At 40.9% G+C, this 22,932-nt stretch overlaps 1 protein-coding gene across 3 annotated transcripts; it reads left to right on the top strand.

Annotated features, from left to right (window-relative positions):
* Positions 1-15,217: 15,217 nt before the first annotated feature.
* LOC139478304 (NAD-capped RNA hydrolase NUDT12-like) lies at positions 15,218-22,665 on the top strand. Of its 3 annotated transcripts, none has more exons than XM_071260736.1 (7): positions 15,218-15,418; positions 16,533-16,657; positions 19,016-19,115; positions 20,557-21,200; positions 21,647-21,790; positions 21,934-22,085; positions 22,248-22,665. In XM_071260736.1, the coding sequence occupies exons 1-7, from the start codon at positions 15,372-15,374 to the stop codon at positions 22,407-22,409; spliced, it is 1,374 nt and encodes a 457-aa protein (XP_071116837.1). In that variant the 5' UTR covers positions 15,218-15,371; the 3' UTR covers positions 22,410-22,665. The 3 variants fall into 3 exon arrangements, with proteins under 3 accessions (XP_071116837.1, XP_071116830.1, XP_071116845.1); XM_071260729.1 differs by having other exon boundaries at positions 19,013-19,115; XM_071260744.1 differs by having other exon boundaries at positions 15,218-15,526; positions 19,013-19,115.
* Positions 22,666-22,932: the final 267 nt, after the last annotated feature.

The following is a 22,932-nucleotide window of genomic DNA, read 5'->3' as shown; positions in this document are numbered from 1 at the left end:
CCTCCCAAACAGCAATCTTAACAGCAGTTTACGAACCACATGTCGATTATGTAATGCAATTTTGATTGGACTATGCATAGACTCGTAGTCCAGCCAAAACATAACTTAGAATTTCAAGGCCTAGTTTGGCAAGGGTGGAAGCTGGACTTTTAAAGTAAGTTAACTCCCTTGCCTAGGAAAGATGGTGTAAACTGATCAGCAGATCGCACTAAACTCACCATTATTTACAATAACTCTACTGACCCCTTAAAATGAACATGAGGAGTTAGAGACACAATGTATTTCTATCACAGCATTACAAATTATTCTCAGTTATGATTTTGGGTATTTTTTAAAGTGAATAACTGATAGATAAGGAAGAAAATGTGGGATGTACAGCTGATTGCTATTTCAGGCTTATTTTTTTAAGAGACAATTACACACAGTAATATTAATCTCATTATCTAAAACAATGCCTAGCATACAGTAAATATATAAATATTAAATTATTATCTCCAGTGATTTTCCTGAAAATTTGCAAATGGCAAAACAAGCACACAAACTCCTCAGAATCTGCCACCATGATCCAAACAGGAGATGTGCAATAGATCAGTGCTCATGTGACATGATGTAAAGAGAAGTAACTCTGCACTCTATTTTATCAGGTTTATCCTAGTATTGCAATATTTCACTGCTGAGGTTTGTGTTCGAGACACAGAATATTAACTGATGTTTTTTTATGGAAAAAAAACCCCCGAAATGTTCTGCAGACTTTATCATGATGCGGTTGTGACTGAAAACCAGGAGTATTTTTTTAGTCAACCATAGCAGTTTGAGTTGTCATTACAATTTAAAAGATACAACAGCAGTCTAAGGCCACTATAACTTAATGACATGTTAAATCTGAATGGTTTTTTTTTTGTTTACAGGTACTTTGGGAATTTTTTTTTAATGTAATAGAAGTTAAAAATATAGAAATAATTGTGCAAAATGTTAGATGCAAATAAACAAAGAAAAACGTTACTTTACCTCGAGATGGTCCAATCAAAACAGTTGAAAGAGTACTTGGTCCACCAAGCTCTGGCCGTGTTGTAGTATGTCCGCTAACAGAGACAATGCCACTCTGAAACAAATTTAGAAAATTAATAAGGTACGACACAGGAAGATAGGTTTGTGGAAATCTAAACACAATTATCTTGCTCTGGCATTTGGATCATCTCATTTGTGAAAGCTTTAGAAGTGCACAATCAGGGCCAATCCAGGTTTCAAACCCGAAACAGAAGAACCTGGCAATGGTAAGGGATGCAACAAATTGCATGACATGACTGAACCAAATGTACCCACCTAAATTGTTATGAATTCTCTGAACAGTTTGGTTAAGGTGTGCTATGAAAAGGTGTTCACCAAGAAAAGAATTCATACACTGTAATCAACGCCTACAGATGCTTGTGTTTGTTTGTTTGTTTGTTTGTTCAGCAATATTCCAGCTATATGATGGCGGTCTGTAAATAATCGAGCCTGAATGAAACAATCTATTGATTGACATCATAAGCATTGATCTACGCACTTGGGATGCGATGTCATACATCAACCATGTCAGCGGGCCTGACCACCCAACCCCATGAGATGTCTCTTACGACAAGCGATGGGTTTCTGAAGATCTATTCTAACCTGGATTTTCACGGACCGGATTATGACACACTAACAATAGCTTTTCAAATAATATCAATAATATAAGCTTCGATTCCTTCACGTTTAAGCCCTCTAGAAGTTTTCTAATAATTCTCAGAGGAACATTCTTGAAAAAAAATATTTGAATTTTGGTCTAATTAAATATTTTAACATATTTCTGGTAAACAATCATGACTGTTGCAAAGTCATCTACAATAACTGGAGTTAACTGTGCTCACGATGGTTGAAAGGAATACGAAACTACTAATATCAAATTAACATGCAAAGTCAAAATTGAGAAATGCCTATCTTAACCAATGCTTCACCTCACCTTTTTGGAAGTTTTGGAAATTAATACTGCACTGTCAGAAGCGAATAAGCTATTAGTAGTGGCTAAACCTTTGTGCATCTATTGTTTTATTTATTTATTCAAATTATCATGCCTTCACTGTATACAGATCAAATTAATTCACGGCCGTTTTGACTGTTTCTACGCGATGTCTATTTTGACGTGTTACCGTTTCAACCGGGCCGTCTAACGTCGGTATTTCTTCTGCCGTTCTGGTGTCTGTTACCAACAGAGTGTAAGTCCACTGAATTATACACTGATACCGCACAGTGTGGGCACGTCAGATATGATCATATAGAACAGTCCGTAGAATATTCAGACCAAATCAGTAGTTTCGTGGAATTTTTATATCTTCTAGGATACCCCTTGTAACAAACGCAAAGTTGCTAAACTTCGCTGTAAGCTAAAGTTAGTCGCATCACGTGACCTTTTTCGCCACGCCCCCTTCAACTTCGTGCACCTCAGAAAAAAACGAACGGGAACCAGCCAACTCATGCAGTGACAGCCATCCGACATCTTGATGCCTTCTCCCAAGCTGTCTATACTGTATACTTTGAATGTTACTTTCGACTCCCGCCTGTACTACATAACCAGGCAAATATTTATAAAGGGTGTGTGTAGCCCGTCCTTGCGTCTGATTTTACATCATCTTGCTCGGGAAAATACATAACGAATTTCTAGTTTCCTAAAACAAATTATCGCAGAGTCTACGATTTACGGAAATATAGCTCCGTCTTTTTTATTCCCGCACGTGTTGTCTGTCCTTTTTCATTTTGTCTTTGAAGCTGTCGACATCGTTACAACGTCCGTCGCACCAGCCAAAGATTATATATTAGTGGTGCTCATCAGTATAATCACGGAGTCTAAAGTCTCCCTGGTATAAAAAAAAATATTTGGAACAGCAAAACAAATAATTGAAAAATCCCCTTCTGTTTGGACTAAACTGTATTCTTAAATAGGTTAATAATACCTGTTATTACCAGTTGGGTTAGAAATAACCGTGTTTATAAAAACCGTATGTTCACTAGAGCAAATATCACTTCACGCGCACCAGTCTATTGTTGACGTCATCCGTAAGGCTTTGTTGACGTCATTTGAATCTTATTGTGACGTAAGGTCGGAATGACGTCCCACAAGCAACGACATCATAGCTGAAGATAGTTGACGTGATTCGTGAGTTGATGTTTTTCTAATACGGCGGTCGTGATCAGTGCATTTTTCTAACGGGGAGCTAAAACAATTAAGAAATAAAGGATAATAACGAATTGATTACATTGCATCTGTGTCAAACTGATTTTACGCAACTCGTGTAAGAATTCGTATATTACCCTCGCTCTCGCCCTGAAAATACAAGAAGTCTGACACTCGTTTCGTAGTATAAGTATGAGACATATGCTCGTATAATAATCTCTGTTACTTGTGAGTTTCTCCAAAGTGGTTAACGCCTAAGACCTGTACCACTTCGGACTTTCCTCTCACATCAAGCTGACATGGCGTGATATAACTCGAATACAGTTAAAAGCGGTGTAAACCCAATTCATTCACTCACTTAAACTTGCTGATTAAGTGTGTGAGCCAAACAGCATCGCGCCGGGATTTTTATAGAGAGGGATTTAAATATGTACGACCCCCTCTCATACACCATGAACAGTGCCAAAAACATTGATGTTATTGTCCCTGTGGGCGAGTTGTCGTCACTTGCATAATTACTACTCTACAAATGTTAGTCGGGGAGGCAACCGACAAACATTCACACAAGGGTCCTACACAAGGCACTGCAAAATACCTCTTGCCCCTGCCTGTTGAGGTGCACCCGGTCTTTCAGGAAATGTTGATACTGAATGGTGTGTCTCACCACTCTACCGCCAATAGCTCTTATAACAAAATATCGGAGCTGCATCCATATTCATTTGGTCGAACAACTCCAGTGATGGGACATAGGTCATTGGATCCAAAGTGAACAAGCTGCTGTATCTGCTCAGCATTGAGCCCCGGCATGGGAGCACATTTCTGGATTGAAATGCAACACAGCAAGAACAAAATGATGCAGACACTGTAGCAGCTGAATGATCGGACCGTAAGAAAATGTCAACGGGACCTGAACAACATCTGTTACGATGACGTCAGAAGATCAAAATGGAGTAGGGGGTCATACGATAAAGTCACAAAGTCAATAACGGGTATGACCACCCTGTGCGTGAATCACAGCAGTGCATCGGCGACGCATGGAGTCCACCAAATGGGCATGGAAGGCCTGGGGAATGGCCTGCCATATCCTCCTCAAATCCTGTGCCAAGTCACGGACGTTATCTGGAGGATGTGGAAGACGACGCAGACGGCGCTCCATTTCATCCCACACATGCTCTATTGGGGAGAGATCTGGAGAAATTGCAGGCCATGGAAGTAACATGACATTGTTATGGTGAAGGAAATCCATTGCGACCCTAGCCGTGTGAGGACGAGCGTTGTCCTGTTGAAATGTCAATCCCCAGCCATGACGTTGCAGGAAAGGAATGACCACAGGCCTCAGAATCTGATCTCTGTAGCCAACACCGGTGAGATTGCCCTGAACAACCACCAAAGGGGTTCGGTGCCGTGCTGTTATCCCACCCCAAATCATCACAGAGCCACCTCCAAAACGATTCCTCTCCACAATATAGTTGCGTGCATAACGTTCTCCCAAACGCCGGTAGACACGTTGGCGTCCGTCACTGTGGGAAATGTTGAACCTCGATTCATCTGTAAAGACAACATTTCTCCACCATATTCGAGGTTGGCGAACATGATTTCGACACCATCTTAGACGGTTGACTCGATGACGGTGTGTCAGGATGGGACGTATGGCAGGGCGTCGTGGTCGAATCCCGTACTGACGTAAACGATTCCTGACAGTGTTGGGATGGATACGGCGCAGTCCAGAAATTGTCCGGGACGTCGTTACTGCCGTTTGGAACCTGTGTCGGAGATGTGTAACTCGAATCCATCTGTCCTGTCTTGGCGTCGTTACTCGGGGACGTCCTGAACGTGGTTGGTCGGCAACGTCATTTGTGTTCTGATAACGCCTCACCAATGCCGATATCGTGTTACGATGGCATTGGAAATGTGTTGCCACCTGTTGTTGCCTCATTCCCGCTCGGATCATTCCAATGGCTTCATGGCGCTGTGCAGCTGTTAATCTTGGCATGATTTGCTTGTGATATGCTTGTGTCTGCGGCTGAAAAGTTTTGAATTTTTGAATGACCACAGATCATGCTTTCCAAAGTGACAGCGAATATTGAGTTGCACATGCTGTGTACAGCTGCACAGGATGCACGTGCAGTAACACATTGCACGTCCAAAGGCCCCCATCAATGACGTCATATCGCATGGCACGTGCATGAGCGTTTAAATGTCTCTAATAATTGCTGTGTTCAAACCTATATTTCATATATGGACGGTAAGCCCTTATATCTATATTTTCTCCGTGCACAGTTTCTTAATGTGGCTAGTATATATTCGTATAGAACAAAAAAACACCCCTCTATATACATACAGACAAGGAGTGACACCGGCCATCTTGATCCTTATTCAATATTTCGCACTGGGTTCGAATCACAGCTCAGCTTGGAATATGAATGTCACTTATTTCAACCTATTGGCACGCTAAACAAACCATAGGCTACACAATCGTGTTAATCTGTGGTCATCTTACCTCGTATTTATTTTTTTTAAAAACCACATCAAATCTCAACCCTAAACTTCGCCGCCGAGGTAAACAAGAAAAGGGTGGCCGGAAATGACGGCGCTACACGTGCTTGAACTCAGTTTGAATCTAAAATGAGTGAATGAAAATAAATATTCACATCGGGACATGCGGTATTATACAGTTATAACTTTTAACTTTATCTTAGGTAAATTTTTAGATGCAAGACATATATAAAATATAAAATTATTCCTGAGGTTTTCTTTGATCGAAGAATTTGAAGCCATACGCGTATTCTGATTGGTTTGTCGTATTTCCGCATTCATCTCTAGGAGGATGGGTCCTCATGCAGGTCACGGAAAGGGGTGAGTGGTGACGATGGAATGTCGCGACTTAAGTCTACGGACGCTTACGAGTGATCCCGATGCCGATGGTGAGGAATGAGCCGATGTGGCGCGAACTGAAAACGGTTCCAAGCGTCAGACGTCGAACTCGCCGATACGCATGAATGACATGGTATTAAATAATTTGTCGTGTGATTTAGTGACAGAAAAGCGTGGTAGGGAACACTGTTAGGATAATGTGTATCACAGGATGGAACGAGGGAGGAATAAGCATGGGTATAGTGACGCCACAAGAGTGATTCCACTTTTGAATCAATACTGAATATACGTAGCGGGTGAAAGTGGCTTGTATGAATGTTCCAGGACAGTTTCCAGTAGCCAACATATTCGACACTAAATCATTCCATCCTGCTTTTTCGACATTTTTGTTTGAAGGGTATAAAGAGCCGCTATAGATTCTATATTAGCCACTAAACCCTAGTGATCGTAAAGCTAGGGCTGATTGATTGTATCACAGAGTGACTTAACTGTACTCTGGACAACGCAATGTTACAGAATTATAGCTTCTGAACTACATCCCTTTTGTACAGTGTTGAGTACATATCGTTTAGGAAATTTGGACTACTGGTCTATTTAACATGATGTTATCCATGCGTAACAGCAGTCAGTTGTACCATTGTCTTAACACAGCATTTCACATTAAGACATTCATAGCCTTAATCTATTCCCCCCTGGGCCGTGTCTGTTATCACATCAATAAGTCCCATGTCCAGGGTAACGCCATTGTCTCTTTGTCTGTCTATTGTTGTCCAATAGTGTATATATATACTCAACAACAAAAGTTCCTGTGATACCAATCGTTAAGTGTATTTTTCAAACAAGTAAAGTTTGGTTTTCAATATTGTAGTACATGCATGTATGGAATCAAGTCACAAAAACGCAACTTCTACAGAAAAGCATGCATTCCATGCAAAAGTTGACTTCTATGCAAGCCCCATGCATTTCACTACCCAAGAATGGGTATAAAAACATGTGAGGTAACGGGATTCCATATGCATTGTTTAGCATCGTGCTGACAACAACCACTCAGAAAAACAACAACATTACACAATTATTCAACATTACGAAATATCACGCCTGTCCAAAAATGAGCGTCTGCGAGCCATTGGTATGCTTGAAACAGGATCGAGTCAACGTGATGCTGCAAGACAATTTAACGTCCACAGAAACACCATTTGGTGTTTATGGCAACTTTGGCAACAGACGAATGCAGTCAGAGACCATCCTCGGAGTGGCAGGTCACGCGTAACCAATAATCGACAAGACAACTGGATTCGAACAACACACCTACGAAATCTATTCCAGCCAGCAACCGTGACTGCAAAAAGCATCCCTGGCCTTCGACGAATATCTTCACAAACCGCAAGTCGTCGCCTCAGATGTGCAGGGATTGTCGCCAGAAGACCCGCCAGACGTCCCATTTTGACAAGAAACCACCGTCAAGCACGTCTACAGTGGTGCAGACAGCGTCTACGCTGGACTGCCATGCAGTGGGGACAAGTTCTATTCACTGACGAGTCTCGTTTTCACCTCAGCCACAGTGGTGGACGGATTCGAGTGTACCGACGTCGAGGTGAACTTTACGTCAATCATTGTGTCATGGAAGATAATCGGCGGCAGCGTTATGGTATGGGGTGGGATTACAGCAAGACAGAGGACCCGTTTGATAGTGGTAGAGGGAAATCTCAATGGACAGCGCTACCGCGACGCGATCATCGGCCCTGTTGTTCTACCGTTTTTGCGTCGTCATGGCCCAGGCATTACCTTTCAACATGACAACGCCCGGCCTCATATTGGACGACTTGTTCAGGATTCTCTTCAACAAAACAACGTGAATGTCATCCCCTGGCCGGCTCGCTCCCCTGATCTCTCACCAATCGAGCACATGTGGGATGAGATGGATCAGCGCCTTCGACGTCAACAACGTATTCCACAGCCACTCCAGGAACTTCGAAACATGCTCCAGCATAAATGGACAGATATCCCACAGGACTTTATGCGACGCCCGGTCTATTCCATGAGACGAAGATGTGTTGCTTGCATCGCAACCAGAGGTGGACACATTGCTATTGATTTGTAAATTGACATTTTGGCATGTTCATGAAATCACGCATTTTCTGAAGTCAGTATGGCAAATTAAACCATTTGAACACTAACAGGAGTCTTTTATCTGTTGCAAACCGTTTCAGATTTGGTAAAAAACATAACTTTGCATTAAGTCTTATTCAATGGCACAGGAACTTTTGTTGTTCAGTATATGTTTACATCTTTACTGTTAGTTAGCCTGGTATTCCGACAGCACCTGTATGTACAGTCGCGAGCAGGTTACGCCTGCTTGCTGGACTATTTCAGGAGTAACCATTCGCCACGGTAGAGCAAAGCACAACCACATTTTTCTTCACATGATGCCATTTATGCATTAGAAAATTATGGTTGTGGTGATTTCTTTTGGTGGCAGACATGAGTTTTGGTGGTAAAATGCACATTTGTATGACAAAATGAAGTAAAACAAATAATTGGCTCTAAAATAGTCAGTTTGCATATTGCAGTGCTCATTTCATAAACAAAATCAGTGTACTGACTTAGGAAACCCAAAATAGAACAAATTTACAAGTAGCAAAATGGTGGTTTAAGTCGAGTAAAGGGCCAAAATGTGTCAAAAACAGGAAAAAATCGCTCAATTTTCAAATTATTACAAAACTAAAGATAATGTCAATCATGTCTTGTGTTATCTCAAAATCTGCCTGAATGCTTTAGGAGATTATGAAAAATTCCAAATTAATAAAGGTATGATATAATGTATGAAAATTTAATAAATGCGATCCAACCCCCATCCTGTTAAAAACACAAATATATAATAGCATATTTATAAAACTACAATGACTCCACAAACATTCTTGTACACCAAATTGATTTATTTGAACACATTAATCGTTTAAGTATCTTACATATATGAGCTTGAGAAATTTAATTTATCCAACATGGCGGACAAAATGGCCTCCAAGATGGCCGTCAATACAGGAAAATGACAATTTAGATGTCCAAATATCTTGTTATTGTCATATATAAGATACTTATCGCCTATGTTATGTACTATAATTGCTGATCATATTGACTTACTTTGAAGTGTCAATGTGGAGCACTTTTTTGCAATTGCTTCAACATTGTCAGTAACTTATTAACAAATCCATTATTTTTCTCCAATACAGTAAGAAACATTTAGTCACTGCCACCACTGCCACTGTCACGCAAGCTTTCAGGATCATCATCATCATCGAGAAAGCTGTCTTCTTTAAATTTATAACCAGACATCGCCACAAGAATATCACATTTCACAGTGTTCTAGATCCAGATAATACCCAGTCTTGTTTATCTCAGCTCAGTGCAATTACGCAATTGAAGCTTGGGTCCAAAGCAGTGTATCCTTAAGTGGCACAAGAATGTGAGTTCAAATCTTATCCTTATAATTCTTTCAGCTAATTTGTAGTTATCTAATATGATCTCTGTTTTGACCCACCCACCCCTCTCTCTAACCCTCTAAACCGTTTAAACAGTTTTGGTACTTGGTGTATCTTCCTCTGGGATGCTTTCAATATGACAGGGGCGGTCGGGTAGCCTAGTGGTTAAAGCGTTCGCTCGTCCCGCCGAGGACCCGGGTTCGATTCCCGACATGGGTTCAATGCGTGAAGCCCATTTCTGGCGTCCCCCGCCGTGATATTGCTAAAAGCGGCGTAAAACCATACTCACTCACTCACTCACTACTATACGACAAAATCAACACCAAGCAAGACATTAACCATGTCTGTTCACTTTGTACATTTCAACAATCTTTGCTCGACTCTTGCTTGCTGCTGTATTTATCAAAGCAAAGTGATGAAATATTCAGGTAATCTAGTATTTAATGTCTAAATGTGTTTCGACTGACATCGCACAACAGTTGGCATTTCTTTTCTGACTCTTCTTGACTCTTGATCAAGCGATTGTTACGACAGTAGATGAAACGCTCCAATAATGTAATGTCTTTGATCCGCCCCTGCTGTATCCATTGTTCTGGCCAACTGGGGTTAGTACAGTGACCCTGAAAGTATGCTCCGAAACCCTGGCTGTCCGCATTGAAGGTGTGGGGCGCTAACCCACTCCTGTTCCAGGAATAACGTTGTGTTATTGATAAGGAATTTTTGCCAGAGGTTGAGGTTGCTGTATTCTATGATGAGGCTAACCTGACCCTTTTTGAGCGTCTATGAGGCGATGTATGAATGGGCGACCCATGGGAATTGCACTGCAAACAAAATTTAACTTGCCTACAATCGATTGCAGTGTATGCAATGTAACTTTCCTGCTTGTTCCTTCTGGTATTTGTGACAGTTGCTGGACCAATTGAACCACATTTGTCCTTTGGTAGCCTGGCTTCGCCCTTAAGGGTATCTATCGTAAGGCCAGGAAATGTAAGGCAGGTTGTAGGGGGTACTGTTTTCTGGTGTGCAACAGGTACACATAGCTTTGTTGCAGCGGTGTATTGAGGATACCCGAATATGTGCCTTACCTTGACTGCTGCCAGGATTAAATAATTTAGGTAGTGTGTGTTAGCCTTGCTCTGTGTCAGATCCATAAGTGCCCATTCTATAAAGATGCACAACCAAAGGCATTTGTCGAAGTCGATTTTTTTCTGGAAATTCATACCTAACAGTTGAAAATCTGCTGGTGCTACTTGTCGATGTCGGAGCTCATTTGATGTCAGATTTGCATATGTGTACGCCCTTACCGAGCTTTTGTATCAATGGAGCTTTTGTATTCTGGTGTACTGCACTGTGCATACCTCTGGAGGTATGAAGTCATTGACCGAAGAAACCCTCTGGATAACATAGATGATGGATGAAGCGGAAAGCAGCCTCACCTTGCAGTGTCGGATCGGATTTCTTTGGCAACCTAGTCAACTGGGGAAACTATAAGGTTATCCAAAGGTCTGTGAGAGAATGGGACTGCTATGCGTCCTAATTGAATTTCTTTCTGTAGTTTTCCCCTGACAATTTTTGGGTGAGCATTAACGGAGTTAAGGTTACTGGCATCACGTGGTTCCCGGGATTCCTTTGTAAAGTAAGCTAAAGCTGTGACAAAAACCTAGTTTTATTAATGACGCCGCTGCTGGGTTGATTAACCGATAACTTGGTAGCCATTGCTCTAACTGCAGGAGAATAATTGGGGTTGGGGACTTTCAGTGCATTTATTTATTTTTGTTTTGCATGTCGCTTTTGTGTTGGTGCTTGCACAGATTTGACCTTTTTGCCTCGAAAACAAGATGAAGCTTCATGACCGCCGATGTTCCATGACATGCATTTGTGAGCATACCGGCATGACTGACCCTGTCACATTTACATTCCTGCCAGTTTCTGCTGGTGTTCATGTGTGCTGTGTCTGATTGATAAACCTTGAGGATGTTGTGTTGCATCAGGTGTTGCCATAGCTGCCCATCGATCATAACCCATGACTGGGAAAGGTCCCTCTCCATTTTTTTGTAGAAACTGCAGCAGCGCCGCTGTTTGTCTTGACGTAGATGATCAGCTCCTGCATTTTGCTGACTTACACTATGCTTCACTCTATGACAATGCTGATGTCAGTCAAAAAGGCTGACGTCCAAGACTCGATACTGAAAGGCTTGGTTGGCTGTTGTCTGGGTTTGATGATAACCTCGCCCAATACATCCTAGTCCATGGTAAAGTTGGATCCTTTCTGTGTTGGTTGGCTATCCAGTGGTATTCATGTCAATAAAGTCGCCCCAGTGTATAACTGCATGTTTGACATGAAAACCAATGCTTTCAGCGTTGAAACTTAACTGATGGTTAATGACTAGCTTGGTCACTGCATTTATCATTTGCTGATTAGAATTTTGATAAGCTGGGTTGGTTTGGTGAGCCTGTGGCATCGTGACCAGGTTTTGGTGCCCTTGACTAATTAGTTGTGCATTTATCATTTGCTGGGTTGAGTTGTGTTGGGGAATGTCGATAGGTGTTTGGTTAACCTGTAGAATAAGCATTTCAGACATTATATTGACATGGTGGGCGTTTTGGTTAAACCGGTATGTACCTTTGCTGGTACTGTGAGGATGCCCCTGTGAGGATGACGTTAATAAATAATGCCACAAGCGATAGCGAGAGAAGTTTAGCAACGTTGATAAAAGAATGCTGAAAAAAGGCGACCTGGACCTGATGGAATTTTAAATGAACATTTAAAAAGAGTATCTCATATACTTTGACCATATATCCACAGGTTATTTAACAAGATATTATCTGTTGGAGTTTACCCATCACAATGGACAGAGGCAATAATTTTTCCTATTCATAAAAAAGGTGAAAAAACAGATCCTAATAATTATAGGGGTATATCTTTGTTATCAGTAATTGGAAAGGCCTTTACCAAAATACTAAGTAATAGACTTGTTGGCTGGTGTGAAGAAAAAGAAAAGCTGTATGAGGAACAAGCTGGCTACAGAAATGGATATAGCACCATAGACAATATATTTGTATTACAATCAGTTATTCAGAAATACCTCTCCAAGTCAAAAGGGCGCTGCTATTGTTTATTCATAGACTTTTCGAAGGCATTCGACAGCGTCCAGCACCATTTATTGAAATATGTACTTTTACAAAAATGTGTTAAAGGTAAATTTTTCACAGTTATTTCATCTCTGTATAGTCAGCTAAAATCATGTGTTCTAGTTAACAAGTCCTCACTGTCTGAGTTCTTTGAGTGTACAATAGCAACCAGGCAAGGGTGTATGATAAGCCCACTGTTATTCACCCTGTTTTTGAATGAGCTAGTAGATAATTACAGGTTTAATGATTGCAAGGGTATTTTTGTCATTTTTTAGTATGCTGAAGACATCACTTTGATAATGTTTGCAGATGATATTGCTAATGTTGGAGATTCTGTTAGAAGGTTTCAGCACCAAATAGATTGTTTAGCAGGATTTTGCAATCAGTATGGGATGAGGGTTAATTTGGAGAAAACGAAAGTCATGGTATTCCGAAGAGGTGGTATAGTAACAAAAAAGGAAAAGTGGCATTATGATGGTATTCCTCTGGAAGCAGTATCCGCTTATAAGTATCTTGGCGTGTTTTTCACCCCTAAGCTCTTATGGAGTTTGGCAAGAAGTACCCTGGCACAACAAGGAGAAAAAGCTCTGTTTATTTTGTTTGGATTCTTGAAAAAGTCTAAGCTTAACATTAAAGAGTCCTTGTTTCTATTTGATAGGATGGTTTCTCCAGTCTTATGTTATGCATCATGTGTTTGGGGATTTGAAAGTGTCCAAGTTATAGAAAATGTGCACTGCAAATTTCTTAGAAAAGTTCTCCATGTTAATTCAAACACTCCAGCAGCAGTCTTGTATGGGGAGCTAGGGCGGTATCCATTACATGTAACAACCATGTTCAGTTCAATTAAGTATTGGCTGAAAATATTAAACATATCCACAAATAGGTATCCTAAGGCTTGCTATCTGATGTTATATCAGTTAGATGGGGTTGGTAGAGCCACATGGGCAACTAGAATAAAATATCTGTTGAACAGACTTGGATTTGGTCTAGTTTGGTTTGAACAGGGTGTTGGTGACATAACCCATTTCCTTAGAATTTGTAGGGAAAGGTTGCAGGATTGTTGGAAACAAACATGGGCACTATCTATTAGTGAAACAAGTAAGCTTTATAATTATTCCATTGTCAAATCAGTGTTGGAGCCTGAAAGGTATTTGCACAATATGAAGAGTAAAAATTTAAGAATGGTTCTTAGTCGATTCAGATGTGGTAACCACAAACTGGCTGTTGAAATTGGGCGGTGGGGAGGTGTTGCTAGAGAGGATAGAGTATGTAAATATTGTTTTGATAATCTGAGTGTATCAATTGTTGAGGATGAAGTTCATTTTATTACATCATGTTACTTGTATAACAAGTTCAGAAATATGCTTTTGCCAAGTATTTGTACTAGTAATCTTTGTACTCTCGACAAATTTGAGAGAGTTATGACAGATAATTCTTTGTCAGAATCTTTAGCACTCTATATTGTTAAATGCACGCAGGCAAGGCAGGTTTATCTCATAGGTTAAAGGGAGACAACTTTATATACAGTTTACGAATGCTTCACCTCCTCTTGATGATTATAGTAGATCTCTTCTTAATGATTGTAATTGTTGTTTGTAACTTAAAATTGTTGTGACTTGATTATATACACATGTACTCTGGGCTGGAGGCCTTTATTACACAATAAAAGAGTCTTGAAGTCTTGAAGTCTTGAAAAAAGGCGAAAGTGGGGACGTTGTATTAGTAATTAATTTGATTTACATGGCAGTTACTATGTAATTGACTTAAATTGTTTAACACTTACTGCAACACAATCATATGTGTGAAGCCCATTTCTGGTGTCCCCCGCGGTGATATTGCTGGAATATAGGCTAAAAGCGGCGTAAAACTATTCACTATAGCTCACTGTGACAGCTAGATACCAATATGAATAGCAGAGCAACCTGTTTCTTTGACGTCCTAGTGCAGAGTTCCAGAATTCCTCGTAAATGGTGTCTACGAGTTGGCATTGTCTACGAATTCATCGCATTCCGTAAGATATATGAAATGTCTTCATTTGGTAAATATGTTTGCAAGATTAATTTGTGTGAAGAATAAATGGATGCATGGTGAATGAAACTTTATTTTGTTTTCATTATCCTCCCTTATGTTTCCCGATCCCGTTCCAAGAAACTCGACAATCAGTGGCCGTTTTCGCCAGATGACATAAGCGACGTTTCGATGGGGTGCCGTTTCAGTCCACACATAGCCAAGAGCCGCTATTAAAATGGGGTCCCAGTCAAGACATGACCCTACATCATGTAATGTCTTGACTGTAGGACCCCATCGCGTCTCTCGGAGAGTCATTTGGTCAAAACAGACCTGTGGAATCAGATGAAAACACAATATTTGTTAAGTGGATACAAATCAGAACCAGATTGATCAGTTCAAAGACGTATACGTCTTTGATCAGTTAGTATCGACTTTTGTCCCTTGCCTTGCCTTCGTGCCTTGTGCAAAACTGTTGGCTTTGATAAGCTCCTCACAGGGATGTCCTGTTCGCGGTGCTCCCGAGAGCGTAACGAAGGTGACACGCACTGGGAAGGAGCTTGGTGCTTGCCCCTTCAAAGGGAGGTAGCTCTGAAGAAATAATTGTAAACTGTTGCATTGCAGTTGACATCCGAGTCAGGATCTTGTATTGTATCAAATCTTGACCAATCGAGTCGATAAATATTTAAATGCGATTTCGTCCTCTCTTTCGACTTGGCTTCAGCTGTGCCAGCAGGTAATGGATCTGCATACATAAATTAATCGCGGTTGTACGTATAGTATTTGTTGCCGGTGACGTGAGTGCATTCTGCCGTCAGACACTGAACGATCAGCTGATCAATAGGTAAATGTGTGAAGTATTTGTGGTTTGTTTATAGATATGGTTATTACTATTTTGGGTCATTTTGTTTCTCTGGTGGGCCACAGTAGCAGACAAGACTACAAAATAGATTCCTTTGATGAGTTAACAAAGAATTATCAGTGTAGCCATGGACTTTGGTCAGATGATTTGCACTCGACCTAGAAAAATATTGAGTGAAGTTTCTACCATACTTTGGTAGTTTACAATATGTTAGTTAGTTATCTATATCTAGAGCATAGGTTTAGGGATGTATGTGGTATATGAACATATAAACCTGATAAATTGTGAACATGCCATTCTTTTGTACATGTTGTAATTTATTTGGTCCAGCACATTTCAACCTGGGCCCATTGGTTTTGGGGTACGATAGTCCCGAGTATGTATGCTCTGCTTGCTGTAAGATAAGAAAATACTTAATTTCCTGAAAGGGAATTCTATTTTCATCATATCATCACATGGCTTTACAGATTTACATAAGCATGAATGAATACAGAAACATATCAAAATTATAAAAGTGAAGTACATTCTATTAAAGTATGTATTCTGAACTGCAAAAGAAACATCAACCCAAGTAACATTTCATGAAAAGTTGTCATTTAAATATCTGGGTAATTTTTGTAAAGTTTCTAAAATTTAACATTACCTTGTCCAGAAAAATGAAATTTGATGATAAAAAAACAAAGCAGATGACAATAAAACCAATCGCCCAAACGCAATTCAAGTCACCCGTGTTTGTATTCCTTCTGACTTTTATATGTTTGAGTAAAGATAAGGCTTCAGTGTGTGCATGATCGGATCATTTTATACATGTATCGAAACTGTTTTTGGCAGAGCTCCAGTAAAACAACTCCCATTCAGACATATTTTACCCAACATGAGACCTACAGTGGGTTCTGGGTAGGGTCGGATTACAGAGGGTCCAGCCCTAATGGCTGTCCTATAAATATTGGAAATAGATTTGAAATGTATCGGTAATTTGTAATTCCAGAATGAGCGGAGATCGTACCACCAGTAGTGCAGTGAGGCCCAGCAATGTGGCCACCCAGTACCAGGAGCAGCTGTTTGACAGTGCTGCCAAGGGCAATGTAGAACATGTCCTCGCTATGCTTAAAGGTAATGCTGGTATGGTGTCAGTATCTTAACTAGTTACTTTAGAAAGTGCATAATAAGGACACAAAAATGGTTCTCAAAATGGAAATGTTGCTTTATTTTGATGCACAATCAGGATGATTGAATCTCTCTTCACTTGCCACACAGACCATTTTCAGTTTATACATTTACATATATTCTCTTCAAAAAAAGAAATGCAAAGGTGATTTTAGATGTATATTTTATGCATCATATAAATAATGAAATGGTAATCGATTGTTCAAAATTGGCACACATCATTGTCGAACCAGGTTCAACAGTAGATTTTAGAGGTGTTCTCAATATCTTGTGTGGCCACCATCAAAGTCCACAACATCGTCCTCCCATGGAAACAATCAGATCCCGAATTGTGACATGGGGAATGTTCACCCACTCTGTCTGCAGTGCTTGTGCCAACTGCCACAGGTCTGGAGGGCCATGGCAGGACCTGGATGTAGTGATAATGTTTGCATAATGGGAAGGATATGTGGCCGAAGAGTCTCATCTGTGTAACATGGAGCTGTTAATTTCCCCAGAACCATCTGTGTAACATGGAGCTGTTAATTTCCCCAGAACTTGCACCAAGACTGTTCTACGAGTGTTGGAAATGGCTGCCCACATCATCACACTACCCGCACTGTCCACTTTCTGTGTGCATAATGTTCCCCGCATCGCCTGTAAACACGTTGTCTACCATCCGCACAACAAAGCGTAAAACATGACTCATCACTAAACCAATCTTGTCTCCATCACAGTTGTGGTCAAACTCTGTGACCTTGACACCACTGATGTCGCAGCCAATGATGCAGTTCCATCAAAATGACACCTGAACCTTCAGCGCATAAACAGTTCCTCGCTATCTAGGGTGATATCCTACTCAATCCTAGTATTGCCATAGTTGTATGGGTGGCCGTGGTGGTTCTATCCCGTAAGTAACATAGCCATATGAATGTGCTCTAGTGGTGATATGTGGTCTACCGGATCTGGGAAGGTCACATGTTGTTACATGTGTCCACAGTCTTGTATTGATGTTTGGTGCAATATGGCCACAGCTAAAGATGATTCTCCTGTTAACGGTCGGATGATTGAGTTGTTGTGTTGGGCTTCTGTCAGTCCTGGCATGTTTTTGCTGTTCACTTGCCGTAAGATTGTGATGGCATGCAAATGAAATGTTTTTATATCCCAATCCATGCAGGAATGACCAATTCATTTCTGGTATTATTTTTGTATGGATGTCAACTGTCAGATATTTATGATTTTACTACTTTTGCATTTTGCGTTTTGCAGGGAAAATAATCTATCTTTATATCATCAAAAATATGAGATGTACTTCATAATCAGTGAAATGTTAGTAGTCAGCTACTTGAGATGGGAATCAATTTGAATTTCATCCATATTTGGTAATAAGCACTTTATTCTTGCAGCTGTTTTTTATAGCAGATGTGGTGAAGCCTGCTTTACATGTCCTGTATTGTTATGGCAGATGAGATGGAGCCTGCTTTACATATCCTGTTTTGGTTTGACAGATGAGGTGGAGCCTGCTTTACATATCCTGTTTTGTGATGGCAGATGTGGTGAAGCCTGCTTTACATGTCCTGTTTTGTTATGGCATATGTGGTGAAGCCTGCTTTACATGTCCTGTATTGTTATGGCAGATGTGGTGAAGCCTGCTTTACATATCCTGTTTTGTTATGGCATATGTGGTGAAGCCTGCTTTACATATCCTGTTTTGTTATGGCAGATGTGGTGAAGCCTGCTTTACATGTCCTGTATTGTTATGGCAGATGTGGTGAAGCCTGCTTTACATGTCCTGTATTGTTATGGCAGATGTGGTGAAGCCGGGTTTACATATCCTGTTTTGTTATGGCAGATGTGGTGAAGCCTGCTTTACATATCCTGTTTTGTTATGGCAGATGTGGTAAAGCCTGCTTTACATATCCTGTTTTGTTATGGCAGATGTGGTGAAGCCTGCTTTACATATCCTGTTTTGTTATGGCAGATGTGGTGAAGCCTGCTTTACATATCCTGTTTTGTTATGGCATATGTGGTGAAGCCGGGTTTACATATCCTGTTTTGTTATGGCAGATGTGGTGAAGCCTGCTTTACATATCCTGTTTTGTTATGGCAGATGTGGTGAAGCCGGGTTTACATATCCTGTTTTGTTATGGCAGATGTGGTGAAGCCGGGTTTACATATCCTGTTTTGTTATGGCAGATGTGGTGAAGCCGGGTTTACATATCCTGTTTTGTTATGGCAGATGTGGTGAAGCCGGGTTTACATATCCTGTTTTGTTTCAGCAGATGTGGTGAAGCCTGCTTTCCATGTCTTATTTCGTTACAGCAGCCGTGGATGTTGATGCCAAGAATGATCGTGGGTGGACAGCGCTGATGTTTGCTGCCAGGAATGGCCAGGTGTCTGTCATCAAGTCCTTGTTAGAGCAAGGGTAAGTTCAAACACCTGATCTGGCACCTACAAAGCAGTGTGTTGTCTAATCATTTGCTAACACTGAGTGTGATTTGGGTGATGCAGATGGCAAATTGTATGTCTTAGTTTTGTTCTTTGTATGCTTAATATCTGGAGACAGTTGTCCCACTACACAACGGCTTTTCTTGGTTAGATCTGAGCTGCATATCTAAATTGTGTGTTTGCATGTCAGTATGGAAGAGTAATACCATTGACAATGACACTCAAAGTCTCTGATACCACAAGGAATAAAACAAATTCTCCATTTGTCATCATTCAGGACAAGCAAGAAGACAAAATTTGAGATTCAATTTGTGTTGTTATCACTTTGAGATGTCTTTCAGTGTGTTGATGTATTATTGACAGGCTTGTGACATAAACATACACTAATGACATTGAATAATAACAGAAGGTAAATTTGTTGGATGAAAGGCCAAGTTGTGGATGCATTAGTAAGGCACCATCCATTAAGGGAGATAACTCCCATGGTGTTAGTATAGTGCAGCTTGCAAATAAACCAGCTCTTTTATGTACCCTAAGCACATGAACTTACCACTCTTTTGCTGGACCCTTAGCAGACAAGAGTTAACACCTGCTGAAGATCTGCAGGCTGGATAAATGGGCCCCAGCTGTGATCAAGCAACAAACATAATAGAACTACCTTTTTGCCCATACCATGCCATCTGCACTACTAGAGTGCCCCCATCCACAACTGCAATTACTTTGATCAAAATTTGATCCAAATTTCCCCTGTGAACAAAATTATACACTAACTGCATTACTTTGTAAAAACATGGGAGATATCTCTTATGAAGCTGGTCTGTGTGCTTGCACATTGTCTCTGAGGTACATACTATCAGTATGTGGATCCACGCGGTCATAACTAACCACTAGGCTTGTGAGCTCTTTCACACAAATGGCAGCTTGATGATTAAGCTTCTTTCTTGCTGTTTCGACAGCTCCTTCGCTGGTGCTTTGTAGCTGTGCCCCACATCCATTAAGCAAGTATAAGTAGAGTTAGTAACTTATGTAATGCTGATAGCATGACGATTAGCATGTCATGTCAGGGTTATTCATTGATATTAACTTTATTTTTCAAGTTTTGTTATTCGTGAGTAAATAATGACATGTAAGTATTTGATTGTTATCGCACACTGTTGATCTTTTTCAATTGATGTATTTTATCATAGAATGGCTGCCTATACTTCAGAGCTGAAAGTATGAAACAGAACAGGTTTACCAACAATCTGTGTTTTGCTGTACGCTGCCTCCAGCTTGCATGGTGATGGTATATGTTTTCCACGAATTGAAGGGACATCAATCAGGAGCCCTAAATGCTAAGTCAGTTGTCTCTGCCATGGATCTGTTATTTTCAGTGTGTGATGCTTGTGGGATGATATGTTTCCTTGTGTCACCTATAGGTGTAGTATGAATGTCCTCAACTCATCTGGCCAGACAGCTCTGGATATCGCCGACTTCTGGAACCACAGCGATGCATCTAGCGCCCTCTCTGACGGAGCTGTCGTTCCCACCCAGGAGTGTCAGAACTACTACTCCCTCAACCCACTTAACAGAGCCTCTGACCGGAGGAAACACCCAGAATGGATCCACCAAGCTGTCAGAAGGGACAACACAAAGTTCATCCTTTTCTCAGATCTGAATCCCTTTCTTATAGAGGACACAAACCAAAAGTCCAAGAAGAGTAAATATGTCCTAGGTCTGTTTAGTTATAATCAGCTAGCAGAACATATATCAAAGAAACCTCTACTCATATTCCTAGGGCTTGAAACTTGGGACCCTGAGTCTGCTGTGTGGTTTGCTGTTGATGTCACAGGGGTCGAAGAGAGCAAACTGAAGGATGTGCACAAAGATGGCTTCTTTGCAAATCCGTTTCCATTAACTATGCAGATGGATGACCGACATGCTGGAATATTTGCTGAAGCTCGGTCTATTCTAACCTGGCATGATCGGTACTCCTTCTGTGCTACATGTGGCAGCTCGACAGTGGTGCAGGAGGCGGGCTACAAACGGGTGTGCAGCAACGCTGACTGCCGCAGTCACAAAGGTGAGTGAGCTGTGGAGGAGACTGTTCTCAGGATATGGAGATAGGGTGTTTGTTTTCAGACATCACCTGTGTTAGATTTTCACCCCACATAACCAGAGCTGTGCTTTGGATTTTAAAGATAGATCAACCCCAAAAGACATCATTTGGAAAATATTCCAACAAAATATGCTTCCCGGTATGTTTTGCTGCAGGGATACTCATGTCAATCATGAACTTTAAAAGTAATGTTCATAGTTTTATCATGTGCTTTTAAATGATTCACTTCACATTGTTTTGTCATCATGCATGTCAAATGTATTGTGTTCATTGAACTTTGATTTAACTTGGCCTGGTTTTGGTTTTTGCATGAATCAAGGCAGGTCCATCCGTTCATTTTATTTGTTTCTTCATTATTCCTTAAATCACTATACTGGATAAATAATGTGGACACTTTAACACATTGTCAGGGATCAACAACACCTGTTACCCCCGAGTTGATCCATCCCTCATTATGCTGGTTGTCTCCCCTGACGGCAATCGATGTCTGCTGGGCAGGAAGAAGACCTTCCCACCCAAGATGTTCTCGTGCCTCGCTGGCTTCATGGAGCCAGGTGTGTATGGCCTGTCTATGTCGGACTGCAGCATGTCACTCCAAGTTAACACTGTCAGCTGCTGTTTTGGTGTAGTGTTGTATTGAATGGGTACGGAGAGAGTACATGTTGGTTGGTCAGTAAAGTTGTTTGTATTTGGGCAGGTGAAAGTATCGAGGACACCTGTAGGAGAGAGGTGGAGGAGGAGAGCGGGATACAAGTGGGCCGTGTGGAGTATCACTCCAGTCAGCCATGGCCGTTCCCTGCTGTTCTCATGCTGGGATGCATCACCCATGCCAAGACAGAAACAATCAAGGTAAAGCAGAAAGGCTGATCTGTCAGCATAGTAGTCATAACATATGTTTCTATAGTTCATGTTCCTTTTCACTTTTTCATTCTCCCACGGTCTGCATAAGGAATGGTAATGGGAGTTACTTCCTTCGATCATCTTGATGAACTTTTGATGCTCTTCCTGCAGCTTGATAATGATGATGAGCTAGAGGCTGCTCAGTGGTTCTCAAGGCCGGAGATTGTCCAGATGTTGACCCATCAGCACCCAGGTGGCCTCTTCGTTCCACCGAGACAAGCTATAGCTCACCAGCTCATCAGGACATGGGTTGGGAAGACCAGCAACCTGTAACTCATCTACACAAGGGGGGAGGAGCAAGATGGAGATTGTAGGAGCAAGAGGTGGGAGAATCTTTCCACCATCACACTGATTCACAGTCAGGGAATAATGATGAATATTATAATCATTAATCATTCTTTATCACCAATCATGCAGAATTCATTAATTTTATTGAATAATTTTAGTAGCATGTTACCATGAGTTTATGTAAATGATTCTCGGGGATCTCCTGTCTGTGATATTTATATTTATATATTCAAGAAATAAAATTTAGAACATAGAATTTGTCTGGGTTGTAAGTGAACAATGTAAAAAAGAATATCAAAAAAATATTTGTGATTCCTGGTTTTTTTAGTTCAGTGAAAAAGGTAAAAAACCACCAATGCTTGCACTTGGTGGAGGGATATCATTGTGTAATATATCGGCAGTTTTTGCACCTGGCAGTGAGATATCACTGTGTTAAGGTATGGGTAGTGCTAATGTCTGGTAGAAAGATATCACTTTGTAAATACATGTAGTTCTTGCACCTGGTGGG

The sequence above is a fragment of the Haliotis cracherodii genome, unplaced genomic scaffold, assembly GCF_022045235.1.
Source record: "Haliotis cracherodii isolate W230 unplaced genomic scaffold, xgHalCrac1.p SCAF_1, whole genome shotgun sequence".
Taxonomy (NCBI): Eukaryota; Metazoa; Mollusca; class Gastropoda; order Lepetellida; family Haliotidae; genus Haliotis; species Haliotis cracherodii.
The sequence above is the reverse complement of the archived record's forward strand: the minus strand, read 5'-3'. Positions and strand labels throughout refer to the sequence as shown.

Excerpts from the sequence above, each read along its gene's own strand:
- LOC139478304 (XM_071260729.1), top strand. The coding sequence starts at position 15,372 with ATGCGATTTCGTCCTCTCTTTCGACTTGGCTTCAGCTGTGCCAGCAG. Across the intron at positions 15,419-16,532 it reads GGCTTCAGCTGTGCCAGCAG|AATGAGCGGAGATCGTACCA; the intron begins GTAATGGATCTG and ends TTGTAATTCCAG. Across the intron at positions 19,116-20,556 it reads AAGTCCTTGTTAGAGCAAGG|GTGTAGTATGAATGTCCTCA; the intron begins GTAAGTTCAAAC and ends TGTCACCTATAG.